Source organism: Ahaetulla prasina, chromosome 8 (genome assembly GCF_028640845.1).
Source record: "Ahaetulla prasina isolate Xishuangbanna chromosome 8, ASM2864084v1, whole genome shotgun sequence".
Classification (NCBI taxonomy): Eukaryota; Metazoa; Chordata; class Lepidosauria; order Squamata; family Colubridae; genus Ahaetulla; species Ahaetulla prasina.
Window position 1 is genome coordinate 9,314,261 of NC_080546.1, and position 26,593 is coordinate 9,340,853.

The 26,593-nt window shown below is 41.0% G+C and overlaps 1 protein-coding gene across 3 annotated transcripts in view; it reads right to left on the reverse strand.

The window, feature by feature from the left end:
• Positions 1 to 26,593, reverse strand: part of SLC4A4 (solute carrier family 4 member 4) — a 238,703-nt gene that overhangs the window by 165,109 nt on the left and 47,001 nt on the right. For 2 of the 3 annotated variants that reach the window (XM_058192187.1, XM_058192184.1), the window contains exon 2: positions 11,774 to 11,847. In XM_058192187.1, coding sequence (XP_058048170.1) covers positions 11,774 to 11,846 — 73 coding nt within the window. In that variant the 5' untranslated portion in view covers position 11,847. Of the gene's footprint in view, positions 1 to 11,773; positions 11,848 to 21,212; positions 21,357 to 26,593 lie in introns of those variants that run through there. The other variant, XM_058192186.1, reaches the window with a different exon arrangement.

A 26,593-nucleotide genomic window follows, 5' to 3' on the forward strand; every position in this document is an offset into this window, starting at 1 on the left:
TGGGTACTTACGGGACCGCCTACTGTTACCTTACGCCTCCCACCGACCCGTACGCTCACACAGAGAGGGACTTCTCAGGGTGCCGTCCGCCAAGCAATGTCAGCTGGCGACCCCCAGGGGAAGAGCCTCCTCTGTGGGGGCTCCTACTCTCTGGAACGAACTTTCCCCTGGCTTGCGACAATTGCATGACCTTCGGACCTTTCGCCGCAAGCTGAAAACGTATTTATTTACTCGCGCGGGGCTGGCTTAAATTTTAAATTTTCAATTTTTAGATGAATTTTAAGGGTTTTTAGATTTTACTATGTTTTAAATTTTTGGCCAATTTTATAACAAGTTTTTTAATTGTTTATTTTAATTGTATATTACTATTGTTTTTACTTTGGTTGTGAACCACCCTGAGTCCTTCGGGAGAAGGGCGGTATAAAAATCTAATAAATAATAATAATAATAACTTCCAGCCAGTCTCAAATTGAGAAAGAGAAACAAGACAAACTTAAAACTCTTCCTTGTCCAACTTACACGTCAACCACATCAGCAATCTCCACCAACAACCATATGCTGGGTTTCTGTTTGTACCAACTTTGATCTCAGGTTAACCAAATCTACCCTGTGATTATGTGACCAACAGATTAAGGAGATGATCTAATTCCACTGGTAGCATATTGATGCATTAGGACATAGTCGGAATGACTGTGCTCCATTTTTAAAATCAAGCTGACCGCAGAAGCAAAACAGATTGACTGAGATTTTGACTACAACGGCCATAAACATTCTGCTAAACCCTCCAAATTCCCTATTGTCCGGGTTTAGAATGTTTTCTTCCACAGATGTTGTTTTTAATCTTTAGAACTATCCTGACCTTCAAAATAGAAATGTTTTATGCATTACTGTTTATATGTCGGTCCAATTAATGCCTAAAGAATTTTCTCAGACAGCGGCTTTGCCACTGAGAAATAAGAGGCGTTTGACCTACAGGTTTATCGATCTGAATTTTCAAAAATGAAGAAAGTAACAAGGGGATTGACTTAGGAAAAAAAAGAGCTTTGCATATAACATAACATAACATAACAACAGAGTTGGAAGGGACCTTGGAGGCCTTCTAGTCCAACCCCCTGCCCAGGCAGGAAACCCTACACCATCTCAGTCAGATGGTTATCCAACATTTTCTTAAAAATTTCCAGTGTTGGAGCATTCACAACTTCTGAAGGCAAGTCGTTCCACTTATTAATTATTCTAACTGTCAGGAAATTTCTCCTTAGTTCTAAGTTGCTTCTTTCTTTGATCAGTTTCCACCCATTGCTTCTTGTTCTACCCTCAGGTGCTTTGGAGAACAGCCCGACTCCCTCTTCTTTGTGGCAACCCCTGAGATATTGGAACACAGCTATCATGTCTCCCCTAGTCCTTCTTTTTATTAAACTAGACATACCCAGTTCCTGCAACCGTTCTTCATATGTTTTAGCCTCCAGTCCCCTAATCATCTTTGTTGCTCTTCTCTGCACTCTTTCTAGAGTCTCAACATCTTTTTTACATCATGGCGACCAAAACTGGATGCAATATTCCAAGTGTGGCCTTACCAAGGCATTATAAAGTGGTACTATCACTTCACGTGATCTTGATTCTATCCCTCTGTTTATGCAGCCCAGAACTGTGTTGGCTTTTTTAGCAGCTGCTGCACACTGCTGGCTCATATCATATGTTCCTATCCTTAATTTCCTAGGCAAGCAAAAACCTGTAGTTTTGTGGAAAAGGAGAATACAGCATTAGATAAGGAATCCCTCAAGAATCAAAAGAGATGTATATGGACAAGAACTGAGCATACTGAAATATTGAATAATTAAATAATTGAAGATTATAATTTAACATGTGTATTACTATTAGAACTGCATGTCTGTTAAATGTAACAAATACGATTATTAATATTTTATTTGTAGTAAAAGGAATGACACTCAGAATATGGTGATTGACATAAAAATTGAAATACTGAATAAATAACGAAAGATTATAATTTAACAAAAATATGCGAACTATTACCAGAATGATGTAAGCTTGTCAACTGTGGTAAATACAATAAAATGAATATCATTTTATTTGTACTAAAATGTAAGACACTCAGGCACGCATTGATATGTTTGTAAAAAATAAAATAAAAAATAAAAAACTTGAGAGAGAAAAAGAATAGAGAATAAAGATATGTTCGAGGAATAAAACTGCAGGATCCTTGGTGTGCTTTGAGCTTGGTGGTTTTCCTGCAGATGTTTCCCAACTAGGTAACATCATCAATGCTAGTAGGAAGTGGGGTTTGCTTTCTTTTTCTATGCAGGGGCTTGCCCTGTTAGCATTGGTACCAACAATGTTACCTACTTGTATATAAACCATCTTCTCTCCTGATATCCATATTAACATTTGGAAAACCAGAGAGTTTAATTTAAAAGGGGAACGGTTGCTTTAATGGACTTGCTGGAGATCTAACAAGCGGCAGGTTGCTTCCTCGTAGTTGGAATAGAGACAATGGCTGGCTGAAAAAGTTTGGGATTAAGTTGTGTCAGCTACCAGCCACAGCCAAAAATGTTGCGATAGAACGAACCTCAAATTGCAAAAGGTTCCAGGAAGGAGTTAGACAGCCCTCTAGCTAAAAAGCAGCAAAGGGGGAGAAAAAAAAAAAGGAAAGATCAACAGCCTTTTAAACTGTTGCACACAACCATCTATTGATCTAAGACAGAGGTATCCAACCTTGGCCATTTTAAGACTTGTGGACTTCAACTCCCAGAGTTCCTTAGCCAGCAAGGTGAATTCTGGGAGTGGGTCCATAGTTCTTAAAGTGGCCAACTTGGACACCTTTGTCTTAGATGTATGTTACATCTAACGTTTATTCTACTGTGAAACAAGTTTTGTTATTCTATTTTTTTTCCCCCTTGGGATGCTTTGAGAACCTCTTCCAGATTTTTCTTGGAACGTTTTTGATTTTTCTGGATTTTGGAAGTGAAGAGACTGTGCTAACTGTTTGCTCACATTCCCGATATTGAATTCAAAATGGGAGGAACTTCTTCCTGATCTTTTTTCCTTGAGATTTAACAGGAGGCTGTAGAGCAGAGGTCTTCAAACTTGGCAGCTTTAAGACTTGTGGACTTCAACTCCCAGAATTCCCCAGCCAACCTGGGAAATTCTGGGAGTTTGAAGTCCACACGTCTTAAAAGTTCCCGAGATTTGAGAAAACTGGACTAATGAAAAAGACCAAAAACGGATGGTCATTTGCAGACTTGCAGGATAAATAAGGTGACTTTGGATATCTTTCATTTTTAACTTTCTCAGATCATTCAAAGAAGAAAACACCTTTCAGGCCACAAACATACAGCATCCCTGGCATTTGGCAAGCATTTTCCAAAAGGTGGAAGATTTAATGTGCAGTGCAGTGAGGTCACATAAATGACAGGCAAATTGTGATATAAACCACATCCGCAACCCTCTGTGGGGAAAACACTTCAAGTGGCACTTCAATTTCTACGTTAACGGAGATTTTTGTTTTGTTTTGTTTTGCCTCTCCCGCGTAAGCAACACCACAATTAAGGAAAATGTGTTTTTTTTATTGAAAAAGTTTTACAACAACAATTAAATTTCTTCCCTCCCATCCCCCCTCCTTCCCCACTCCTCCAAAACCCCATTCCCCGACTTCCCGGAGCAAACACAAGGTATAGTTCAATAAACAAACAGTCATACATTAAATTTTTAAAATCTAACACAATTATAATCCTTCACTCTCACATAACCTGACTTCTTCCATTAAAATCAAAACAACATCCTTCATTCAAAGGCAATCTGAAATTTCTTAATCTGATATCTATTTTGAATATAATCAATCCAGTTCTTCCATTCATTTAAATATTTTTCTTGAACGTTTTTGATTTTTCTGGATTTTGGAAGTGAAGAGACTGTGCTAACTGTTTGCTCACATTCCCGATATTGAATTCAAAATGGGAGGAACTTCTTCCTGATCTTTTTTCCTTGAGATTTAACAGGAGGCTGTAGAGCAGAGGTCTTCAAACTTGGCAGCTTTAAGACTTGTGGACTTCAACTCCCAGAATTCCCCAGCCAACCTGGGAAATTCTGGGAGTTTGAAGTCCACACGTCTTAAAAGTTCCCGAGATTTGAGAAAACTGGACTAATGAAAAAGACCAAAAACGGATGGTCATTTGCAGACTTGCAGGATAAATAAGGTGACTTTGGATATCTTTCATTTTTAACTTTCTCAGATCATTCAAAGAAGAAAACACCTTTCAGGCCACAAACATACAGCATCCCTGGCATTTGGCAAGCATTTTCCAAAAGGTGGAAGATTTAATGTGCAGTGCAGTGAGGTCACATAAATGACAGGCAAATTGTGATATAAACCACATCCGCAACCCTCTGTGGGGAAAACACTTCAAGTGGCACTTCAATTTCTACGTTAACGGAGATTTTTGTTTTGTTTTGTTTTGCCTCTCCCGCGTAAGCAACACCACAATTAAGGAAAATGTGTTTTTTTTATTGAAAAAGTTTTACAACAACAATTAAATTTCTTCCCTCCCATCCCCCCTCCTTCCCCACTCCCTCCAAAACCCCATTCCCCCCCCCCCGACTTCCCGGAGCAAACACAAGGTATAGTTCAATGAACAAACAGTCATACATTAAATTTTTAAAATCTAACACAATTATAATCCTTCACTCTCACATAACCTGACTTCTTCCGTTAAAATCAAAAACAACATCCTTCATTCAAAGGCAATCTGAAATTTCTTAATCTGATATCTATTTTGAATATAATCAGTCCAATTCTTCCATTCGTTTAGATATTTTTCTTGAGTACTGTCTTTCAAGAAGGCTGAGATTTTAGCCATCTCAGCCAAATTGGAAACTTTCAATATCCATTCTTCTATTGTGGGTAATTCTTTTTTCTTCCAATATTGTCCAATCAACAGCCTTGCTGCTGTTATATTAAGTTCAAAATCAATTTAGTCTCAATCACTGTACAGTCTGTTGTTATTCCCAAAAGGAAAAATTGCGATAGGAACTTTATCTTCTTCTTCAAAACATTCTGCATAATCCACCAAATTCTTATCCAGAAGGACTTAATTTTTTTACAAATCCACCATACATGAAAATATGTAGCATCATCACAATTACATCTCCAGCATTTACAATTAAGGAAAATATTGATCCACAATCTCACACACAAGTGCTCCGTCAGCTTCCAATGAGCAAAACAATTCCATCTAAGCCTCGCAGTGTGAAAAAGGAAAGTGGCAATTATTATATGGGTAGTTGACCACAATTCAGAAGAGTGGCCTTTGTCTTTGAAAAGCAGATGGACTGCTGAATCTTGTCCCAAGGAGTTTCTTCTCCTACGCTGTGCCATGCGTTGATGAAGTGGTTGACATAGGAGAACAAACCCATTGTCAACTCCGCAAAGCATCCCCAACCTGCTCTAAAGTTCCCATAGGCAAGGGGGATGGGAAAACAGCGAAGCAGCCAAAAACAAAAGCACATTCCAGACATATCTCTCTCAAGGCTGTCTCCCAGGGCTACCCACAGTGGCCAGAGGGGTGTGATCTCTACAACCCATGAAATTGCTCCGTTGGCGAATGTGACCTGATGACACACCCTGGGGGGAGGGGGGAAACAGGGTCAGGCCTGGGCCGTAATTTACGTGGGGTCAGAGTAGGTTTTGCTTGGAACATGCGGACATGAAGCTCCTAATAAATAACTGGATTTCTTTAGAAGCTTGGCTCAAGGCTCATGATTTAATTAGGGCATCCATCAAAACCCTGACACCCATGAGGACCAGATTCAGCAGTCCACCTGCATTTAAAAGACAAAGGCCACACTTTTAAAGACAGCAACGTCCACATTTTGGACAGAGAAGACCGCTGGTTTGAAAGAGGGGTCAAAGAGGCCATCTGTGTCAAAACTGAACAGCCCTCTCTCAGCAGAGGGGGAGGGATATGAGACCACCTATCTCCAGTCTACAACAGCAGCTCCAAGAAGGCTCCACACCTATTTGCATCACTCAAGTGACCCTGAGGAAACAGGCAAATCTCCAAGTGGCCTCAACGACTTGCTAAAAGAATGCAAATGACCAACTGTTTGCAAGGAATATAAATCCTTCCATTCCCCCTACCATACAATCAGAGCTGAAGAAGCTTCTGGGATGAGAAGTGAAATGTCTTCAAAGAAAAGCCAGAAATCCAGTTGCCTCTTGAAAAAAAGCACCTTTGGGACAACCATGACCTAGATGACTGAGAATCTCCATAGACAAATGCATGAGGAAGAAATTCAGAGAAGAAAAACAGCAAAGAGAAAGAGAGAGAGAGAGAGAAGGAAGGAAATAGAAGAGGACCACAATATTCTTAATTTATTGTGGTTCTGATGGTTGCATACGACTGAACTGGAAATCTTTTAAAGTACAGGGCTCTAGGATGCTGGCAATAACTGGGCCAGATTTTTCTTTGCTTTGTATTTCCACAATGAAAAGAAATAATGGTTATTGTATGTTTTCATTTTAGCTGCTGTTCTATTTTGAAAAATGGTTCCTTTTAAACATTTGGTAAACTGCTCTTCAAAAAATACGTTTTGAAGGGCAGCACACCGATTATTCTCTCTCTCTCTCTCTCTCTCTCTCTCTCTCTCTCTCTCTCTCTCTCTCTCTCTCTCAAATTAAACTTCCCCAGAAACTCTTATCTTACCATCATACAGAAAGTAAGAAACAAGCATTGTTAAGATAATCTACTTGTACTCAAGAGCCACAGAAAGCTGTACAAATTAAATCCAGCGTTTTCAACACTACCTGGAAAGAATGCAGTTCCTGAGAGAAAAAAAGAATAAGGATAAGAGCCTCAAAGCTTTGGATCTGATGAATGCACCATGCATTAAAAATTACAAGTGATTTGTGGTTCATTTAGCGCCTCATTACTGGAAGTCCCCATAATCTACTTGGCATTCTGGAAAGTGTTCTAATTAACCCTTCGCATCAATCTCAGCAGCTGTTCAGCGTCCATCCTTCTCGTTAAAGGTAAAGGTAAAAGTTCCCCTCGCGCATACGTGCTAGTCGTTCCCGACTCTAGGGGGCAGTGCTCATCTCTGTTTCAAAGCCGAAGAGTCAGTGCTGTCCAAAGACATCTCTGTGGTCATGTGGCCGGCATGACTCAACGCCAAAGGTGCACAGAACGCTGTTACCTTCCCACCAAAGGTGGTCCCTATTTTTCTACTTGAATTTTTTACCTGCTTTTGAACTGCTAGGTTGGCAGAAGCTGGGACAAGTAACGGGAGCTCACCCGTTACGCGGGACTAGGGATTTGAACCGCTGAGCTGCTGACCTTTCGATCGACAAGCTCAGCCTCTTAGCCACTGAGCCACCATGTTCCTTCTTGTTACAGGGATTTTAAAACATAAAACGTGAACCTTTCTGCACACCAGTTTGTGAAATCTGGAGCCCTTCATTCTCTATGAAGTCATATTACAAAACTGCCCGAAACCTTATCCAAAAAGGATAAAGGTGGAGCCTTTGAATCTTTTCCGTTCCTTGCCAGATTGGGTTATCTGGTGATACACATCCAAAAAACTCCACCGCGTTAGGAATGTAGCACCATTTTTACCTATCAAGAAAGGAATGTGCCAGGAACCAGATGAAAGGAAAACTTTTCCTTCTCAACCCTCTTGTGCAAAGAACTAACGGGCAAAATGACCTAAGTAACATATCTCTTTGGATGTTTTGTTCCATTATCAGAGTGATTAGGAGTTCTGAACTGAACTCTAGATTAGTGAAAACTAATAAAGGCAAAGTTTTAATGAACCATAATGAATTTCCATAATGAAAGTAAACATTTGATGGTCAGAAGATGGAAGGTATTGGTAACTAGCTATGTTAGCCAGTGTCATCAAAACCTTGAATATTCTTAAGCTCCTTTTAATTGTCTGGATTTTTCAGTGTATGCTGCTGTAAGACACTGAGAGTTGAGTAGCACAGAAGTCTTAATAAACACTCCTCATAAACCAGTACTGGGGGAAACATGATTCTCTAGAGCAGACTGTCAGTACATCAAGCTGTTGAAGTCTGCCCAGTGCTGGATTCCAGCAATATCTGCTAGACTAGACTAGAATAGAATAGAATAACAGAGTTGGAAGGGACCTTGGAGATCTTCTAGTCCAACCCCCTGCTTAAGCAGGAAACGCTAAACCACCTCAGACAAATGGTTATCCAACCTCTTCTTAAAAACTTCCAGTGTTGGAGCATTCACAACATCTGGAGGCAAGTTGTTCCACTGATTAATTGTTTGAACTGTCAGGAAATTTCTCCTTAGTTCTAAGTTGCTTCTCTCCTTGATTAGTTTCCACCCATTGCTTCTTGTCCTGCCCTCAGGTGATTTGGAGAATAGCTTGACTCCCTCTTCTTTGTGGCAGCCCCTGGGATATTGGAAGACTGCTATCATGTCTACTCGAGTCCTTCTTTTCATTGAACTAGACACACCCAGTTCCAGCAACCGTTCTTCATATGTTTTAGCCTCCAGTCCCCTCAACATCTTGGTTGCTGTTCTCTGCAGTCTTTCTAGAGTCTCCACATCTTTTTTACATTGTGGCAACCAAAACAGAATGCCATATTCCAAATGTGGCCTTACCAAGGCCTTATAAAGTGGTATTAACACTTCATGTGATCTTGATTCTATCCCTCTGTTTATGCAGCCTAGAACTGTGTTGGCTTTTTTGGCAGCTGCTGCACACGGCTGGCTCATATCTAAATGGTTGTCCACTAGGACTCCAAGATCCCTCTCACAGTTACTACTATACAAATATCCCATTTGTGTTTTGTTTAAAATAATGTTTCTCAACCTTGGCAACTTCCAGATACGTGGACTTCAACTCCCGGGAGTCTCAGCATCCAATTTTCCTATCCTAGATGTCCCGAAGGTACTTTTCCAGGAAGCAACTGGACTTTCTTGGTTGAGGCCACTTGGAGGTTTATCTGTGTCCTCAGGGTGCTCCTGTCAGAGCTGAAGCTTCTTGGATAAGAAGCGAAACATCTTCAAAAGAAAAAACAAGGAAGTCCAGTTGTCTCCTGAAAAAGCACCATGACCTGGATGACGGAGAATCTCTACAGACTTTTAGCTATACAATTTGGTATGGACACCCTTTGAATGGTGTGGGAGTAGGAAAGGATTTCCAGAGGAAAAATTGCAGACAACAGGAACCAGGAGTACCACTCCGGTGACCCTGAGGACACAGATAAACCTCCAAGTGCTTCAACGATCCTCTAAAAGGATGCAAAGGACCAGCTCTGTCTGCAAGGAATATCAATCCTTCCATTCCCTACCATCCAGTCAGAGCTGAAAAAGCTTCTTGGATGAGAAGTGAAACATCTTCAAAACAAAAAACGAGAAAGTCCGGTTGCCTCCTGAAAAAGCACCTTTGGGACAACCATGACCTGGATAACTGAGAATTTCTACAGACTTTTAGCTATACAATTTGGGATAAACACCCTTTGAATGGACTGAGAATCTCTACAAGCTATCTTACATGTTACCCCTTCTAGCTTAGCTTACCTCTCAAAGAGGTAACCGCTGCTATGATGAAAACGAACTAAGCCTACATACCTGTAAGCTTTGAAAGAAAGAAGACTGGAATTCAAATATAATTGCAGAAATGTGAAATGTCTATATGGAGCAACAACACCTCTCAAGTGGCTCTTGTGTTTCGTCAACTTATAGTAATTCACCTTGTTTGGGCTGGAAAATTTTGGAGTCTCCGAACATCAGCAGGGAATCAATTTTTACTGCGCTGTAATAAACAAACTTCATCCTCAGCCCAAACTGTCCAACAAATAACCAAATCTGGCAACTTTCCTTCTGTAAAATGAACTGTGTTGGTGAGACAGAGGTGTGGGCCAGGCAGAACAGCCATAAAAAGAAGATGATTTGAAAGAATCAGAAACAGGTTCCTTCAGAGACAAAATTCCCAACTTCAATCCTCTATCTCCTAAGGGAGATACGATAGCATATCTATCAGGATTAGGGGAGACATGATAGCAGTGTTCCAATATCTCAGGGGCTGCCCCAAAGAAGAGGGAGTCAAACTATTCTCCAAAGAACCCGAGAATAAGAAGCAATGGATGGAAACTGATCAAGGAGAGAAGCTATTTAGAACAAAGGAGGAATTTCCTAATAGTGAGAACAATTAATCAGTGGAACAACTTGCCTGCAGAAATTGTGAATGCTCCAACACTGGAAGTTTTTAAGAAGATGTTGGATAACCATTTGTCTGAAGGAGTGTAGGGTTTCCTGCCTGGGCAGGGGGTTGGACTAGAAGGCCTCCAAGGTCCCTCCCGACTCTGTTATTCTATTTTATTCCTTCACCAGAGCCAGCCCTGTCATGTTCAGGGTCTTCAAATGGCCGTGTTTTTCCAGCGCCATATGAAGTTCAGTAAATATGTGTTTTTGTGTCCTAAAGCTCTACCTGCTGAGCAAGGAAAACAAACACCACCTCCCAGAAACATGCAAAAAGGACAGGACCAGAATGCATCTAAACACAGAACATAATATAACAGGGTTGCAAGGGACCTTGGAGGTCTTCTAGACCAACCACCCCCTGCTCAAGGCTGGAGTTTTACACTACCCCAGTCAAACGGCTGTCCAATCTCTTCTTAAATACCTCTAGTGATGGAGCACCACCAGCAAGCTATTCCACTGATTGTTCTCACACTGTCACGACTTAGTTCTAAGTCGAATCTCTCTTTAATGCTCTTCTACCTGTTACTTCTTGTCTTGCCTTCACTGGTGTTTTGGAGCAGGGGTCTCCAACCTTGGCAACTTTAAGACTTGTGGACTTCAACTCCCAGAATTCCTCAGCTTTGCTGGCTGAGGGATTTTGGGAGTTGAAGTCCACAAGTCTTAAAGTTGCCAAGGTTGGAGATCCCTGCTTTGGAGAATAGCTTGACTCCCTCTTCTTTGTGGCAGCCCCTGAGATACTGGAACAATGTTATCATGTCCCCCCCAAAAAATCTTTTTTGTTACTGTTAACGAATAGAATAGAATAGAATAGAATAGAATAGAATAGAATAGAATAGAATAGAATAGAATAGAATAGAATTGAATTATTTATTGGCCAAGTGTGATTGGACACACAAGGAATTTGTCTTTGGTGCATCTACTCTCAGTGTACATAAGGAGAATAAAACACATTCATCAAGAATAAAAAGATACAACACTTAGCGATAGTCAAGGTCACCAATAAGCTATCAAATCGTACTAGGAAACAAATAAAAACAATATAAATTGAAAGCAACATGGTTATAGTAGTAAGCAGGAAGAGACAGCTACTAGTAAGGAAGAGAAGAAGAATAGTAATAGTCTTAGTAAATTATTTGACAGAGTTGTGGGAATTAGTTATTAAGCAGAGTGATGGCATTCGGGGGGGGAAAACTGTCCTTGTGTCTAGTTGTTCTGGTGTGCAGTTAGAAGTTGAAACAGTTTATGGGAGGGGGTCTGTAGATAAAATCTTACATCTTACCAATGTTTCCAAACCAAGCTTTTTATTTAAAAAAAATTGCAAAGGGTCGATCCTCCGAGTGTTTGACAGACTAATGTTTATACAAACCCCACCTGTAGGAATGGAGACCCACTCCTGAGCCTTGAAATACCGGAGAAGGGTGGTATAAAAATCTAATAAATGAATGAATGAATGAATGAATGAAAAGGCCTTTTGGGGGGAAAAAACAGCCACCTTAATACTCCAAGAGAAGACAGCCTCTTACCTTCTACTTCCTCATCGTCGCAGACGTGCTTCAGGAAAGAAGCCCCTCTGTCCAGCACAGCTTCATCTTCCATCCTGCAGAATGACAGAAGACAAAGAATGAGTAGTGTGGAGGCTTCTCTTGGAGACAGCTGCCTGAACCGGCCCAACTCCTCTGAAGATTAACTCGCAGCTGTTGCTCATGTTACGAGAGAGAGCAGAATCTCATTTCCTTCAGATATGCCACACCTTCGTTCTGACTTTTTTTCCTTCTTCTTCAGTGATGCTCTCCCGGGCCAGCTCACTACCACCACCGGCTTCTCAGCAGGTTGCAAAACTGATGGGTGCGGGGGAAAGAGAGACAGAGAGAGAGAGAGAGAGAGAGAGAGAGCTGGGAGAAAGAATCGAAGCCGAGAAGGATTTCTCTTTCTTTCCTCCAATTTAAAAAAAAAAGGCAAGCGCAGGGAAGCCAGGAGTGGTGTTTGCATCAAGGAATCCCTACAGAGGAGAGGTCTACCAGCAGATCTGCTAAAGACCATGAGTCAATGACGAAAAGGTCCCGTGCAAGGCAGGGGTGAAATCCAGCAGGTTCTGACAGGATCTGACGAACCAGTAGCGGAATTTGAGCAGTTCGGAGAACCGGCCAATACCACCTGTGGCTGGCCCCGGAGTGGAATGGGGATTTTGCAATAGCTTTCCCCCAGGAGTGGGGAGGGAATGGGGATTTTGCAGTAACCTTCCCCTGCGGTGGGGTGGGAATGGAGATTTTATAGCATCCTTTTCCTTAGAGTGGGGTGGGAATGGAGATTTTGCAATATCCTTCCCCCCCAGGAGTGGGGAGGGAATGGGGATTTTGCAGTGTCCTTCCCCTGCGGTGGGATGGGAATGGAGATTTTGTAGTATCCTTTTCCTTAAGAGTGGGGTGGGAATGGAGATTTTGCAGTATCATTTTCCTAAGAGTGGGCAGGGAATGGGGATTTTGCAGTATCCTTCCCCCATGAGTGGGGAGGGAATGGGGATTTTGCAATATCCTTCCCCTGAAGTGGGGTGGGAATGGAGATTTTGCAGTATCGTTTTCCTAAGAGTGGGGTGGGAATGGAGATTTTGCAGTATCCTTTTCCTAAGTGTGGGATGGGAATGGAGATTTTGCAGTATCCTTCTCCCAGGAGTGGGGAGAAAAATGGAGATTTTGCAGTATCTTTCCCCTGCCACGCCCACCAAGCCACACCACGCCCACCCAGCCACGCCCACAGAAACGCTAGTAAAAAAAATGTGGATTTCACCACTGGTGCAAGGTCTGAATTTTAGCTCAGGGGCCTTAACCAGGCTCTTAACACCAGCAAAGCACACTTTTGTGGCAAAAACAATGCCGTGTATCACGTGTCGCCCTTAAACAAATCTGACACTTGAGGATTAGCCACACACCAACATGCGAGAGCTGTCGCCTATATGAATATTTTATTACATGGTCCTTCCTGCCTCTTCTTCCTTCTCCCCTTTCCTCTTCCGTACCTCTCAAGTATACGCATCTCATCGCTTCTTTTCAACGCTCAATAATAAATAGGAAAAGTAAGGTTGACACATAGATAGTCCTTGACTTACGGTGTACAGTTCATTTAGTGGCAGTCTAAAGTTACAAAGTTCGGCACTGAACGAAGTGACTTATGATCATTTTCCACACTTACGATTGTTGCAGCATTCCTACGATCAAAATTCGGACAATTGGCAACTGACGACATCGTTAAAAGGGGTCGTTAAAAGAGGATGACCGCCTACGGGACCGCCTACTGTTACCTCACGCCTCCCACCGACCCGTACGCTCACACAGAGAGGGACTTCTCAGGGTGCCGTCCGCCAAGCAATGTCGGCTGGCGGCCCCCAGGGGAAGATCCTTCTCTGTGGGGGCTCCTACCCTCTGGAACGAACTTCCCCCTGGCTTGCGCCAAGTGCCTGATCTTCAGACCTGAAAACGTATTTATTTACTCGCGTGGGTCTGGCTTAAATTTTAAATTTTAATTTTCAAATTTTCAAATTTTAAATTTCTAGATGAATTTTAAGGGTTTTAACGACCCCATAATCCCTTGAGGGGTGGAGTCTGGGCAACTGAATGGAGCTAGCAGAGTGTTTTACAGGCCGGTTGCCCTTCCTGCCGCCAGGGCGGAGTTTTGTTCAGCAGATATATTCTCAGTGTGCCCAGAAAGAGAAATAATCCGCCTCTACCTAGGATCGAACTCACAGCTTCCTGATTGTGAGGTGACAGCTCCACCTCTAGACCACCGCACCACTCCCGACTCATAGGTATGATGGTTGAAATGTCCCCAAGTCATGGGATCATTTTTTGTGACCTTCTGACAAGCAAAGTCCACGGAGATCTTAGAATAAACGGTTTACTGTGTGATAAAGCTGGAAGAACTTGCAGATAACTGCCTGCTGTTATCCGATTCTCAGTGGACGGTCTTATATACAGGTAGTCATCCATCCTTATGACCACAATTGACCTCAAAATTTCTGCTACTAAGCGAGACCGTTGTTAAGTGAGTTTTGCCTCATTTTATGATCTTCCTTGCCACCGTTGTTAAGTGAATCACTGCTGTTGTTAGTGACACGGTTCTTAAGTCAGCCTGCCTTCCCCGTTGACTTTGCTTGCCGAGGAGCACTGCAACCGTCATAAACGTGAGTCGTTTGGCCACCGTCTGAATTTGGATCACGTGATGCTGCAAAAAGTCATATGTAGGAAAAATGGTCGTAAGTCCCGTTTTTCAACGCCGTTGAACGGTCACTCAATGAACTGCTGTAAGTCGGGGACTACCTGTAATGCTTGTTTATTTATTTATTATTTATTTATTTATTTATTCACATTTTTATACCGCCCTTCTCCGAAGACTCAGGGCGGTGTACAGCAAGTAAAACGACAATAATCCAAAAACAATTTAAAATACCGTAACAAAATTTAAAAATCTAATTAAAAACTGCTGTATACTTAAAAATATTAGATAAAAATTACAAAAGATAAAAAAACCCTGTTAAGAAACCCACTAAAATCCCCAAATAATTAAAATCAATCAATTGTTCTTATCTTCGTGCCCTCTCCTCCTGAAAGAAGGACACACACACACACACACACCCAAAAAAATCCCCAAAATCCGGTTAAATTCATTCTAAAGTTTGGTTGAAGCTTTTAGGATTATGGGAAGAAACCACAGAGTCAGGTAAAGTATTCCAAGCACTGATGATTCTGTTACAGAAGTCATATTTTCTGCAATCTAGATTAAAGCGGTTGACATTAAGTTTAAATCTATTGGTTGCTCTAGTATTATTGCAATTAAAGCTGAAGTAGTCTTTAACAGGAAGGACATTACAATAGATGATTCTGTGAGTTAAACTTAGGTCTTGTTGGAGGCGACGGAATTCGAAGCTTTCTAAGCCTAGGATTTCAAGTCTGGTGGGATAAGGTATTTTGTTGTTTACAGAGGAATGGAGAACTCTTCTTGTAAAATATTTCTGGACACGTTCAATTGTATTGATGTCAGAGATGTGGTGAGGGTTCCAAACAGGTGAGCTGTATTCTAGAATTGGTCTAGCAAATGTTTTATATGCTCTGGTTAGTAGTGTAGTGTTTTTGGAGAAGAAGCTACGTAAGATTAGGTTTACAACTCTTAGAGCCTTTTTTGCTATGTATTTGCAGTGGGCTTTGGCACTTAGATCATTTGACATGAAAACTCCAAGGTTTCAAAGGCATAGACCGGCTAAAATGTGGGTTCTGCAGAATATGAGAACAACAATTTGTACTTAATTAAGACTCCTGCAATCGCTGAGGAAAACTAATATTTTTCTTTGATTGGTGTGAAGCAACCCCAACAGAGTTTAAAAGCAAATTGTTTCTCCCCCCCCCCCCAAAAATAAAATAAAAAGCCTTACAGAAACAGACCAATTTCTCTAGCTAAATAGATGGAGTGCTGCCATCTTTCGGCCAAAAAATCCATCACAGCCTTAATTTCCTCCCCATCCCCCTCCCCCCTTATTTAAACTTTTAATACCAATCAAATGCACTGCTACCGCAATTCACCATGATGGTAAGTTTTACCGGAAAATTATTCATCACTAGTCATTTCCTTCTCCCACTGATATGTGATAATGGAAGAAAAACGATCTCTTTCTCCCACCAAGATCGTTCAAAAAAAAAATGTCTTTAATGAGGAAGTATCAGCAGAATTACGTAGATTTTAATCAGTTACAAGTGTGTGCGTGTATATCTGTGCGCAGCTTTTGAAACTAGTAGTGACACTGAAAGCTTTCCAACCGTAAAGCTCTCGCTTTTTAAAAGCTTAAAACATAAAATCAGCTGGGTCTCGCCAAGAAAGGCTCTTAGAACGCCAACATATTCAGACATCGTCTGGTTGGGGAAAATCCTTGCAAAATATTAACAGGCAACTATTTAAACGCTATCGATGTTTTTTGTAGTTATTACTTATAACCAACCTCCCATGCGAGAAAAGTGGTCATTAAAACAACGATAGGTCCTAAATTTTCAGCTAACAGTGGGTTCAATCTAAAAATGCTGACAAGGGAATGATCCAATGCGTCATTTAATACAACTGTCTGTCTGGAATAGCAGGTGAATTTTAATCCATGAATTGAAATAAAAAGTGGAAACTAGAAGCCTTCAAACCCCTCTCCATATAAGCCAAGGTTTAAAGCTACCCCATCTTGAGTGCACCTTCAAATACCTGCTCTTTGGATAATTTTTGGGAAGTGCCCAACTTCATAAAAACATTATTCAGTTCATGGGAGATGAAGGTTGTCTGTCTGTCTGTCTGTCTATCATCTCTTTCTATCTCTATTATCTATCGATCTACCATCATCTATCTATCTATCTGTATCATCTCTTTATCTCTCTCTCTATCCATCCACCCATCTCTCTATCATCCCTATCTATCTATCCATCCATCTATATCATCCATCCATCTTATCTCATCTATCTATCTATCTCTATCATATATCTATCTATCATCATCTATCTATCTGTATCATCTCTTTATCTATCCATCCTTCCATCCACCTCTCTATCATCCCTATCTATCTACCTATCTACCTATCTATCTATCTCTCATCTATCTATCTATCTATCTATCTATCTATCTATCTATCTATCTATCTATCATCTATCTATCCATCCATCCACCCACCCATCCCATCTCTTCTGTCTATCCGTCCATCTCATCTCCCATGTTTCCCCAAAAATAAGACCCTGTCTTATATTTTTTTGAACCCTGAAATAAGCGCTTGGCCTTATTGCCACGCGCTCAAAAGCCCGATTGGGCTTATTATCAGGGGATGTCTTATTTTGGGGCAAACAGGGTATCTATCTATCTATCATTTATCTCTATTGTCTATCCATTTCTCCATCTCTATATATATCATCTATCTTTCTATAATCTATCTCTCTATCTTATCTATCTATCCATCCATCCATCCTTCTCCATTACAATGTCAAATGCTCTGGAAAACCCTATCTAGTTTCTATGCAATAGCCAACCTGTCACAATAGCCAGTTTAATCTAGTGGTTAAAACAAAGAAACAGAGGATTGTGAGTTCTAGTCCCAATTTAGGCAAGAAAGGCAAGTAGGTGACTTTTAGCCAATCACCAAGAGATGGAGAGTACTAGTCCCGCCTTAGGCATGTAAGTCAGCTGAGCGACTTTGGGCCAATCAGCAGGAGACGGTGAGTTCTAGTCCTGCCTTAGGCATGAAAGCCATTTTGGTGACTTTGGGCCAATCAGCAGGAGACGATGAGTTCTAGTCCTGCCTTAGGCATGAAAGCCATTTTGGTGACTTTGGGCCAATCAGCAGGAGACGGTGAGTTCTAGTCCTGCCTTAGGCATGAAAGCCATTTTGGTGACTTTGGGCCAAACACCAGGAGACGGTGAATTCTAGTCCCGCTTAGGCATGAAAGTTGGCTGAGTGACTTTGCGCCAATCCCTCTCTCTCTCACAGCCCACCCCACCTCAAAGTGTTGTTGCTATGGCTGAAGGAGGAAAGATTATTAGGCATTTTCATTATCCTGAGTTATTTATAAAAATAATAAAGGTGCCATAAAAATCAAAACAATAAACAATAAAATCTCTATTGACTATTTTGTATTAATAGCTCATCCTGGGATCTGAGAAAATTCCCTATTCAATGTGTCCATTTTATCAATGAAAGTCTCTTTTTCTTAGATTCTGAATAAGGACATAAATATATTCCAGTTCAAACACTTTATTATGGGAATGGCATTCCATGATCAATAGAACAACGGCATTATGAAAAAGATAAAATGTAAAGTGTATTTATGGGGAGACGGGGACCTAAAATCAAAGAATAGCTAGTTCAGGATTTTCCAAATGACCAATATCAACCCCCAATGGGACTAATCATTGTTTTTGTTGATATTACTACATTAAATTATTTTCATATAATAAAATTTAGGGGGGCAATGGACACTCTGAAACCTCATGAAGGGGTTAGTACCTTATGATTCTTGAGGAATGTATCTTGTCTTTTTATGTACACTGAGAGCATATGCACCAAAGACAAATTCCTTGTGTGTCCAATCACACTTGGCCAATAAAGAATTCTATTCTATTCTATTCTATTCTATTCTATTCTATTCTATTCTATTCTATTCTATTCTATTCTAAACCAAGGAGTTTTGGGGACCTCTTATTTAGCTGGTTCCTTTACAGTTAATATAATCCAGTGGGAATTATCCAGTTATTTCCTTATTTTGCATTTTCATTTTATTTCACTTATGTTAAAGCAATGCCACTTTGTTTTCACGAATTATCTACTTCTATTTTACTTTATTACGGGTCATAACACCAGACTACATAAAAAAAGATACAATATAAAATACAATCTAGCATACATAATAAAAAAGGCCACATGCTCATTTTATTTTGCTGTCAACAGGGGAAAAAATTCTACCAGCTGCAAATAAAAACCTTGGAAAAGCACAAGCTATCTTGAGATCTTTTGCCTGCTAAAATAAATTGTGCACAGAACTATTCTATTCAGCTTGGAAATGGACTCAGAGGTGTTAATAACCCATTAAGAATGTCTTAGTGAAACTTACAATAGAACTAAAAGGTGTTAATAGCTCATTACAAATGTCTTAGCAAAATTACAATGGAACAGAATGTGATCTTTCAAATTCACCACTTCCCTTTTTTACAATGACTTTCAGCACTGGAGGTCTTGCAAGAGTTGGAATAGCTATGCCTGCTTGAGTTTAAGATATTAAACCTCAGTAACTCAAAGGCCTTCCAAAATTTATTTATTATTGTTTGTAAACTAATCCAAAGATAATGTTGGTTTCAAATAAAAACTTATTGTGAGCCAACTGAACTCTGAGTGACCTCTTGCTATCTACTTTGATCAAAACATGTAACGCATTCCACTTTTGGGAAAAAAAAAAATAATAATAGACGTGCCAGTACGTGAAAATAGCAAAATAGAAGAGTTAGAACTACAGAACATAACAAAATACGAAGACCTGCAAATAGAAATAGAACTACTGTGACCAAAAAAAAAATAGCAAAGGTAGAACCAATAATAATGGGTGCCTTGGGTGCAAGTGGACATCACTTGAACACCACTGGCGTTGACCAATTCACCCTCAGTCAATTGCAAAAGGCAGCTTTGCTCAGAACAGCTTACATTCTGTAACGACACCTTTAACGCCATAAAAACATCGACATCTGTCTATCCCAAGTCCTTGAGAAGGGACTTGATTGGTGGACCACAATGCCAAATCCAGCCTGAACACATGGCTGACTATGTAACAAACCGTAATATAGTAATTAGCATTAGCTTGTAAGTGTAACATCTATCTTCTACAAGCAGGGGTTTCCAAACTTGGCCACTTTTTAAGAGTTGTGGACTTCAACTCCCAGAATTTCCCCAGACAGTGTGTAGCTGGCTAGGGAATTCTGGGAGTTGAAGTCCACAAGTCTTAAAATCGCTGGAGATGCCTGTTCTGCAGTAACAACTACTGTAGTCAGACAGACAGGTAACAGCTGAAGAATGGTCCAAGAACGAACCACAGGTCAGAAATAGAGTAGAGTAGAGTAGAGTAGAGTAGAGTAGAGTAGAGTAGAATAGAATAGAATAGAATAGAATAGAATAGAATAGAATAGAATAGAATAGAATAGAATAGAATAGAATAGAATTTTTTATTGGCCAAGTGTGATTGGACACACAAGGAATTTGTCTTGGTGCATATGCTTTCGGAGTACATAAAAGAAAAGATACATTGGTCAAGAATCATTAGGTACAACACTTAATGATAGTCATAGGGAAACAGTCAATATAAATCTTAAGGATACCAGCAGTAAAGTCATAGTCATACAGTCATAAGTGGGAAGAGATGGGTGATAGGAATGATGAGAAGATTAATAGTAGAGCAGATTTAGTATATAGTTTAACAGAGTTGAGGGAATTATTTGTTTAGCAGAGTGATGGCCTTCGGGGGAAAAAACTGTTCTTGTGTCTAGTTGTTCTGTTGTGCAGTGCTCTATAGCGTCGTTTTGAGGGTAGGAGTTGAAACAGTTTATGTCCAGGATGTGAGGGATCTGTAAATATTTTCACGGCCCTCTTCTTGACTCATGCAGTATTTGTGATACTGAAATTGTGGGGCTGGCCAATCAAAAAAAATAAGGAACAACCTTTCAAAGGTTAATGTAATGTAATGTAATGTAATGTAATGTAATGTAATAATATGTTGTAAATCTGTTGTAATAATGTGTTGTAAATGTTGTACCTTGATGAACGTATCTTTTCTTTTATGTACACTGAGAGCATATGCACCAAGACAAATTCCTTGTGTGTCCAATCACACTTGGCCAATAAAAAAATTCTAATTCTATATAATATAATAATATAATATAATATAATATAATATAATATAATATAATATAATATAATATAATATAATATAATATAATATAATATAATATAATATAATATAATATAATACAATACAATAGTTGGAAGGGACCTTGGAGGTCTTCTAGTCCAACCCTCTGCTTAGGCACTAAACCCTACCCCCTCTCAGACAAATGGTCTTTTACAAACGTTTTACAATCTTTTATTTTATTCTATTTATTTATTTTATTTGTAAAGTTCTTTTACAAATGTAAAGAGATTGCAGAGTTTGACAGACCTAATTTTAGAAGGCGTAGAACAGACCGTACAGTATAAAATGCTGTGTACTGTATCTGGCAAAATAATACAATCACACTCTTCAGGAAACTGTAGCAGAGTACTCAGACTGCCAAACAGCCAAATTCAACACACTTCGCCCAACGCTAAGACTGGCCCAGGAAAAATATATATATAAAAATGCAGAAACAAAATTTGAAACAGATTCCGTTCAGCACTAAAACACAGCCACGTGAAATAATTCAGAAGCCAAATCTCACCTTCAAAAATTAGTTCATTATCGTTTTGTTTCAGGAAGACTTCTGTCGCTCGCCAAAAAACCGTGCCAATTTCTTACCGGTTTAATGAACGCAGAGTGTTCTGATTGGAACAAAGTTTGCTCTCTCAGATCTTCTCAAAATATGCTCTTTCTAGCCTACAGCCTGCAAAAGTTTCACTCGGTGAGAACGAATTACTCCTACTCCAGCTATGTAATTTCCTCTCTTAAGACCATTACTTCCGTCTTTGCTCTCACTTTTTAAAAAATCACACGGGAGTCCCGCGTGTTTCTGTGCGTGTGTGTGTGTGTCCCTGAGCAATAGCCTGGAACACACAAAAGTTTTATTGCTCTTCTGTGTCACAATCAAAGTTCAGAGTTTTGCCACAGCAGTAAGAACTTACGGACCGGCTTGGTTGCAGCTCATTACTACCAAAAACCAAAAACACACACACACACACAAAAAAACACCCTTATTATTGCTATAATTGCTAAAGTTGCTTGTAAAACTTGCGGGGAGGGGGGACTTAACAAATCTCCACGCAAAACTTGCTGAAAAGAATGTCAAACAGCTAAAAAACTTATAAGGGTCGAGTTAAACATAACCAATGAAAGGGCTCCATTGAAATGCTTTTCCTTCAACAACCAGTGAGAGAAGGAAAGGGAGGGGGGGGAAACCGAGCAGCTCCATTAATAGCTGCAAGCCTTTACGTCAAGACATGGAGAAAACTGTTAGCCTTCACTCTTGACAGGCCCCTCCCTGTTGTGAAATAGGATCTCCCCTCCAGCCATACATACGCACACCAGGGGCTGCAAAACGGTGTAAAAGGGCAAGATAGTATGTGCACTGGACTACAAGATAGAAGGGGTCAAATTTGTAGGAGGGAGGGGGAGAGAGGATGGTCCCCGTCCATCCTTGCAGAAAACTTTTGGGGGACTGCCCGGGGTTGACTTGTCTATGGAGGGATAATTTTTTTTTTAATTTGCATTTATATCCCGCCCTTCTCCGAAGACTCAGGGCGGCTTACACTATGTCAAGCAATAGTCTTCATCCATTTGTATATTATATACAAAGTCAACTTTTATTGCCCCCAACAATCTGGGTCCTCGTTTTACCTACCTTATAAAGGATGGAAGGCTGAGTCAACCTTGGGCCTGGTGGGACTTGAACCTGCAGTAATTGCAAGCAGCTGCTGTTAATAACAGACTGCATTAGTCTGTTGAGCCACCAGAGGCCCATAATAGAATAGAATAGAATAGAATAGAATAGAATAGAATAGAATAGAATTTTATTGGCCAAGTGTAATTGGACACACAAGGAATTTGTCTTGGTGCATATGCTCTCAGGTACATAAAAGAAAAGATACGTTCATCAAGGTACAACATTTACAACACAATTGATGGTCAATATATCAATATAAATCATAAGGATTGCCAGCAACAAGTTATAGTCATACAGTCATAAGTGGAAAGAGATTGGTGATGGGAACTATGAAACGATTAATAATAGTGCAGATTCAGTAAATAGTCTGACAGTGTTGAGGGAATTATTTGTTTAGCAGAGTGATGGCTTTCGGGAAAAAACTGTTCTTGTGTCTAGTTGTTCTGGTGTGCAGTGCTCTATAGCATCGTTTTGAGGGTAGGAGTTGAAACAGTTTATGTCCAGGATGCGAGGGATCTGCAAATATTTTGGACCATTTTCAAGGCCGTTTTCTGACTCTTTGGGGGCCATTTTCCAGGCTGTTATCTGGGCCATTCTCAGGTCTGTTTTCTGGGCCAAAAACAGCCTGAAAACGGCCCAAAAAAAGACCAAAAAACAGGCATGCGCATGAAGAAAAGCTGGCCGGCTTCGGGTTTCATGCATGATCACATGCATGTGGGTTCCGGTTTAGGTTTAGGCAATCGGTGCCGACAAAGTTCGCCATCACTGGTCTAGTTTAATGAAAAGAAAGACTAGGGGAGATATGACAATAGTGTTTCAATATTTGACAGGGTGCCCCAAAGAAGACCTGTTTTCAGAAGGCAGGACAAGAAACAATGGATGGAAACTAATCAAGGAGAGAAGCAATCTGGAATTAAGGAGAAACTTCCTAACAGGGAGAACAATTAACCAGTGGAACAGCTTGCCACCAGAAGTTGTGGGTGCTCCATCACTGGAGGTTTTTAAGAAGAGACCGGACTGTCACTTGTCTGAAATAGTATAGGTTCTCCTGTTTGAGCAGGGGGATAGACTAGAAGACCTCCAAGGTCCCTTCCAACTCTGTTATTCTGTTATTCCCAATCATCTAGGTCATGGTTGTCCCAAAGGTGCTGTTTCAAAAGGCCACTGGACTTCTGTTTTTTCATTGAAGACATTTTGCTTCTCATCCAAGAAGCTTCTTCGGTTCTGCCCAGGTTGAATCCAAAGAAAGCTAGAGCTTGCAGGCAAAAACTTATTCAGGTATTCAGGTAGTCCTCAATTTGCGGCACAATCTGGGTCCAGATTTTTCTATTCCTAAGCAATCGAGTCGTGCCCATTTTTGTGACTTTTTGTGTCATGGTTGTTAAGCGAATCACTGAGGTTCTTAAGTGAATCACGCGGTCATTAAGTGAATCTGGCTTCCCCCTTTGTTTTGGCAAGTAGGAAAAATGGCTGGGAAGCTCACTAATGGTGATCACATGACCTGCACACATTGTAAATTACATGTCGGCTTTCATGTGCTAGAATGGTAATCGCGTGATCATGGGGATGCTACAATATTTGTAAATGTGTAGACCGTCGGGGTTTTTTCATTGCTGTTGTAACTTTGAATTGCCACTAAATGAATGGTTGTAAGTCGAAGACTACCTATATAAGCCTATCCACTGAGAATCAGATAGCAGCAGCGGCAGTTATCTGCAAGTTCTCCCAGCCCTCTATCACAGCAATCCCCAATTCCCGGTCTCTGGACCGACACTGGGCCGTGGCATGCCACAAACCGGGCCAGGCTGAGAAGCGAACCCCCATCCCTTGGATTTAGGCACTATGTGAAAACAGCCCCTGCTCTATCCCACAGTAATCCATTCATTGTAAGATCTCCAGATCAGGGGTGGGTTTCTACCGGTTCACCCCGGTTCGGGCGAACTGGTAGCGGCGGTGGTAGGAGGCTCCACTCACCCACCCAGACGTCATCAAAAGTACTCTGCATATGCAGAAGCGCTGCGCGCTTGTGAAGCGAGCGTGTGTGTTGTGACCCAGGCCCAAGTAGGTAGTAGTAAACTCAGTCAGTTTAAAAACAAACAAATTTTATTAGAACAGCTGAGAATTAAACTCATTCTCAGCATAGTCCAAACTAAATCAAAGCAAATTCTTCCCAACAAAGTTCCTCAGTCTTAGCACCAACCTTGGTCTAATTAGGCAAACCGCGAAAGGCCTTTCTTGGCAAAAGTTCAGAAGACACCGATAAGAAACAAATGCAGCAAGACAAAGCTACCAACGCCGTTACTAGTCTTTTAAGGCTTATGGGAGGGGCCAATCATCTCTTGGCCCTACTCCCGAGTCGTCCTCTTTGCTTTGGCTGCTCTTGGCCTCTGGCAGCTATTCTCATGCGTGCATTAGGAACAGGCTCCTCCTGTTCCTCTGCCTCACTACTATCAGTCTCTGGAGGCTCCGGAGTCCGCACCTCACTCCTAGATGGCCCTGGCCCCACCTCTGCCTCCGACGCAAAGCCCTCATCCAGGCCTTCCCCAGGCTTCAGGACGGGCCCATGTTCTTCCTCAGCCTCATCGCTGTCTGACTCCGTTGCCAGCTCCGCAGGCTGCTGGCGGACCACAGCAGCTTGTGCTCGTGCACTACTAATAGCGAACTGGTAGAGCCGTGATTTGAATCCCATCTCTGCTCCAGATTCTTTCCTTCATGCTTTCAAGAAAGTACGTGAATCCTTACTGCTAATGACAGGAAAGGACTAATATATCTAGCTAAGGATTTGTGCTGGAAAGGCTCTGGAGATTTTGAAATATAATATAGATATAAGCAAAGAAAAAATATTTATGTTTATACCCTACTTTCAGAGGTGGGCTGCTGACGGTTCTGACCAGTTCGGGTGAACCAGTAGTTGAAACCAGTGGGTGGCCCACCAACCCCACCATTATCCCTTCCTATATCACCATGTTTTTGAAGCGGTGCGCATGCGCGGAAGCTCACATTTTTGGTACCGGGCGAACCAGTTGTTACATTATGTGATGCCCGCCTTTGACTTAACTTTTATCTGTTAAGTGCACAATAATATATAGCAATAGCACTTTGATTTATATACCGCTTTACAGTGCTTTACAGCCCTCTCTAAGCAGTTTACAGAGTCAGCCTCTTGCCCCCAACAATCTGGTCCTCATTTTACCCACCTTGGAAGGATGAAAGGCTGAGACAACCTTAAGTCTGATGATATTTGAACTGCAAAATTGCAGGCCGCCGGCAGTCAGCAGAAGTAGCTTGCAGTACTGCACTCTAACCACTGCGCCACCATTAACAGTGGTGAAATTCAGCCAGTTCTATCCAGATCATGCGATCTGGTAGCCTGGCAGCAGGAGGCTCCACCCACCTGCCCGGACATCATCACGTCCCATTTTTGACCCTCTGGACACGTATGGAGGAGGGCAGGGGTGAAATCTAAAAATTTTCCCTACCGGTTCTGTGGGCGTGGCTTAATGGGTGGGCATCGCTTGGTGGTCAGATGACTGGGTGGGTGTGGCCAATAGCAATAAATAATAAAAATAATAAACAAAGTATAAAAAACAATAAGAGGTATCAAAAACCAACTTTCACACTTTACACACACACTAAACAACACAACTGACTCACACACAATGTAAAAGCAGCTGCACTTCGCACTTCACACTGCCACAAAAAGCTCAAAAACCAACTTTCACACTTTACACACACACACCTCACACACTCACAAAATGCCATATACAGCTTTCTGAGATTTTGTGTGTTTCTGTAGTTAGAGTGAAACACTACAGAAACACCCCAAATCTCAGAAAGCTGCACACATATTTTATTTTATTATTTTATTTATTTTATTTTATTTTATTGTGGACTTCAAATCCCAGAGTTCCTCAGCCAGCAAAGCAGGAAGTCAAAGCAAGCTCCTTTTTTTTTTCTTCAGTAGCTGAAGAAAACATGCCGTTGCCAGCCCAAAAGAGCAGTAATTATAGGTAAGTGAGGAGGGGGAATTGGCTGGGCTTGGGTGGGGGCTCTTGTAAATTGGGGCTGTTAAAAAGTGAGTTTAAAAACCTGTGAGGATCAGGAAACTCCTCTGGGATCGCCAGAGGAGGCTTTTAAAACCTCCGGGTTTTTTCTTTTGTTTTTTCCCCCCTTCGGCTAAAGGGTTTTTTTAAAAAAAAACTTTTAAAGTGTTCTGATGATCT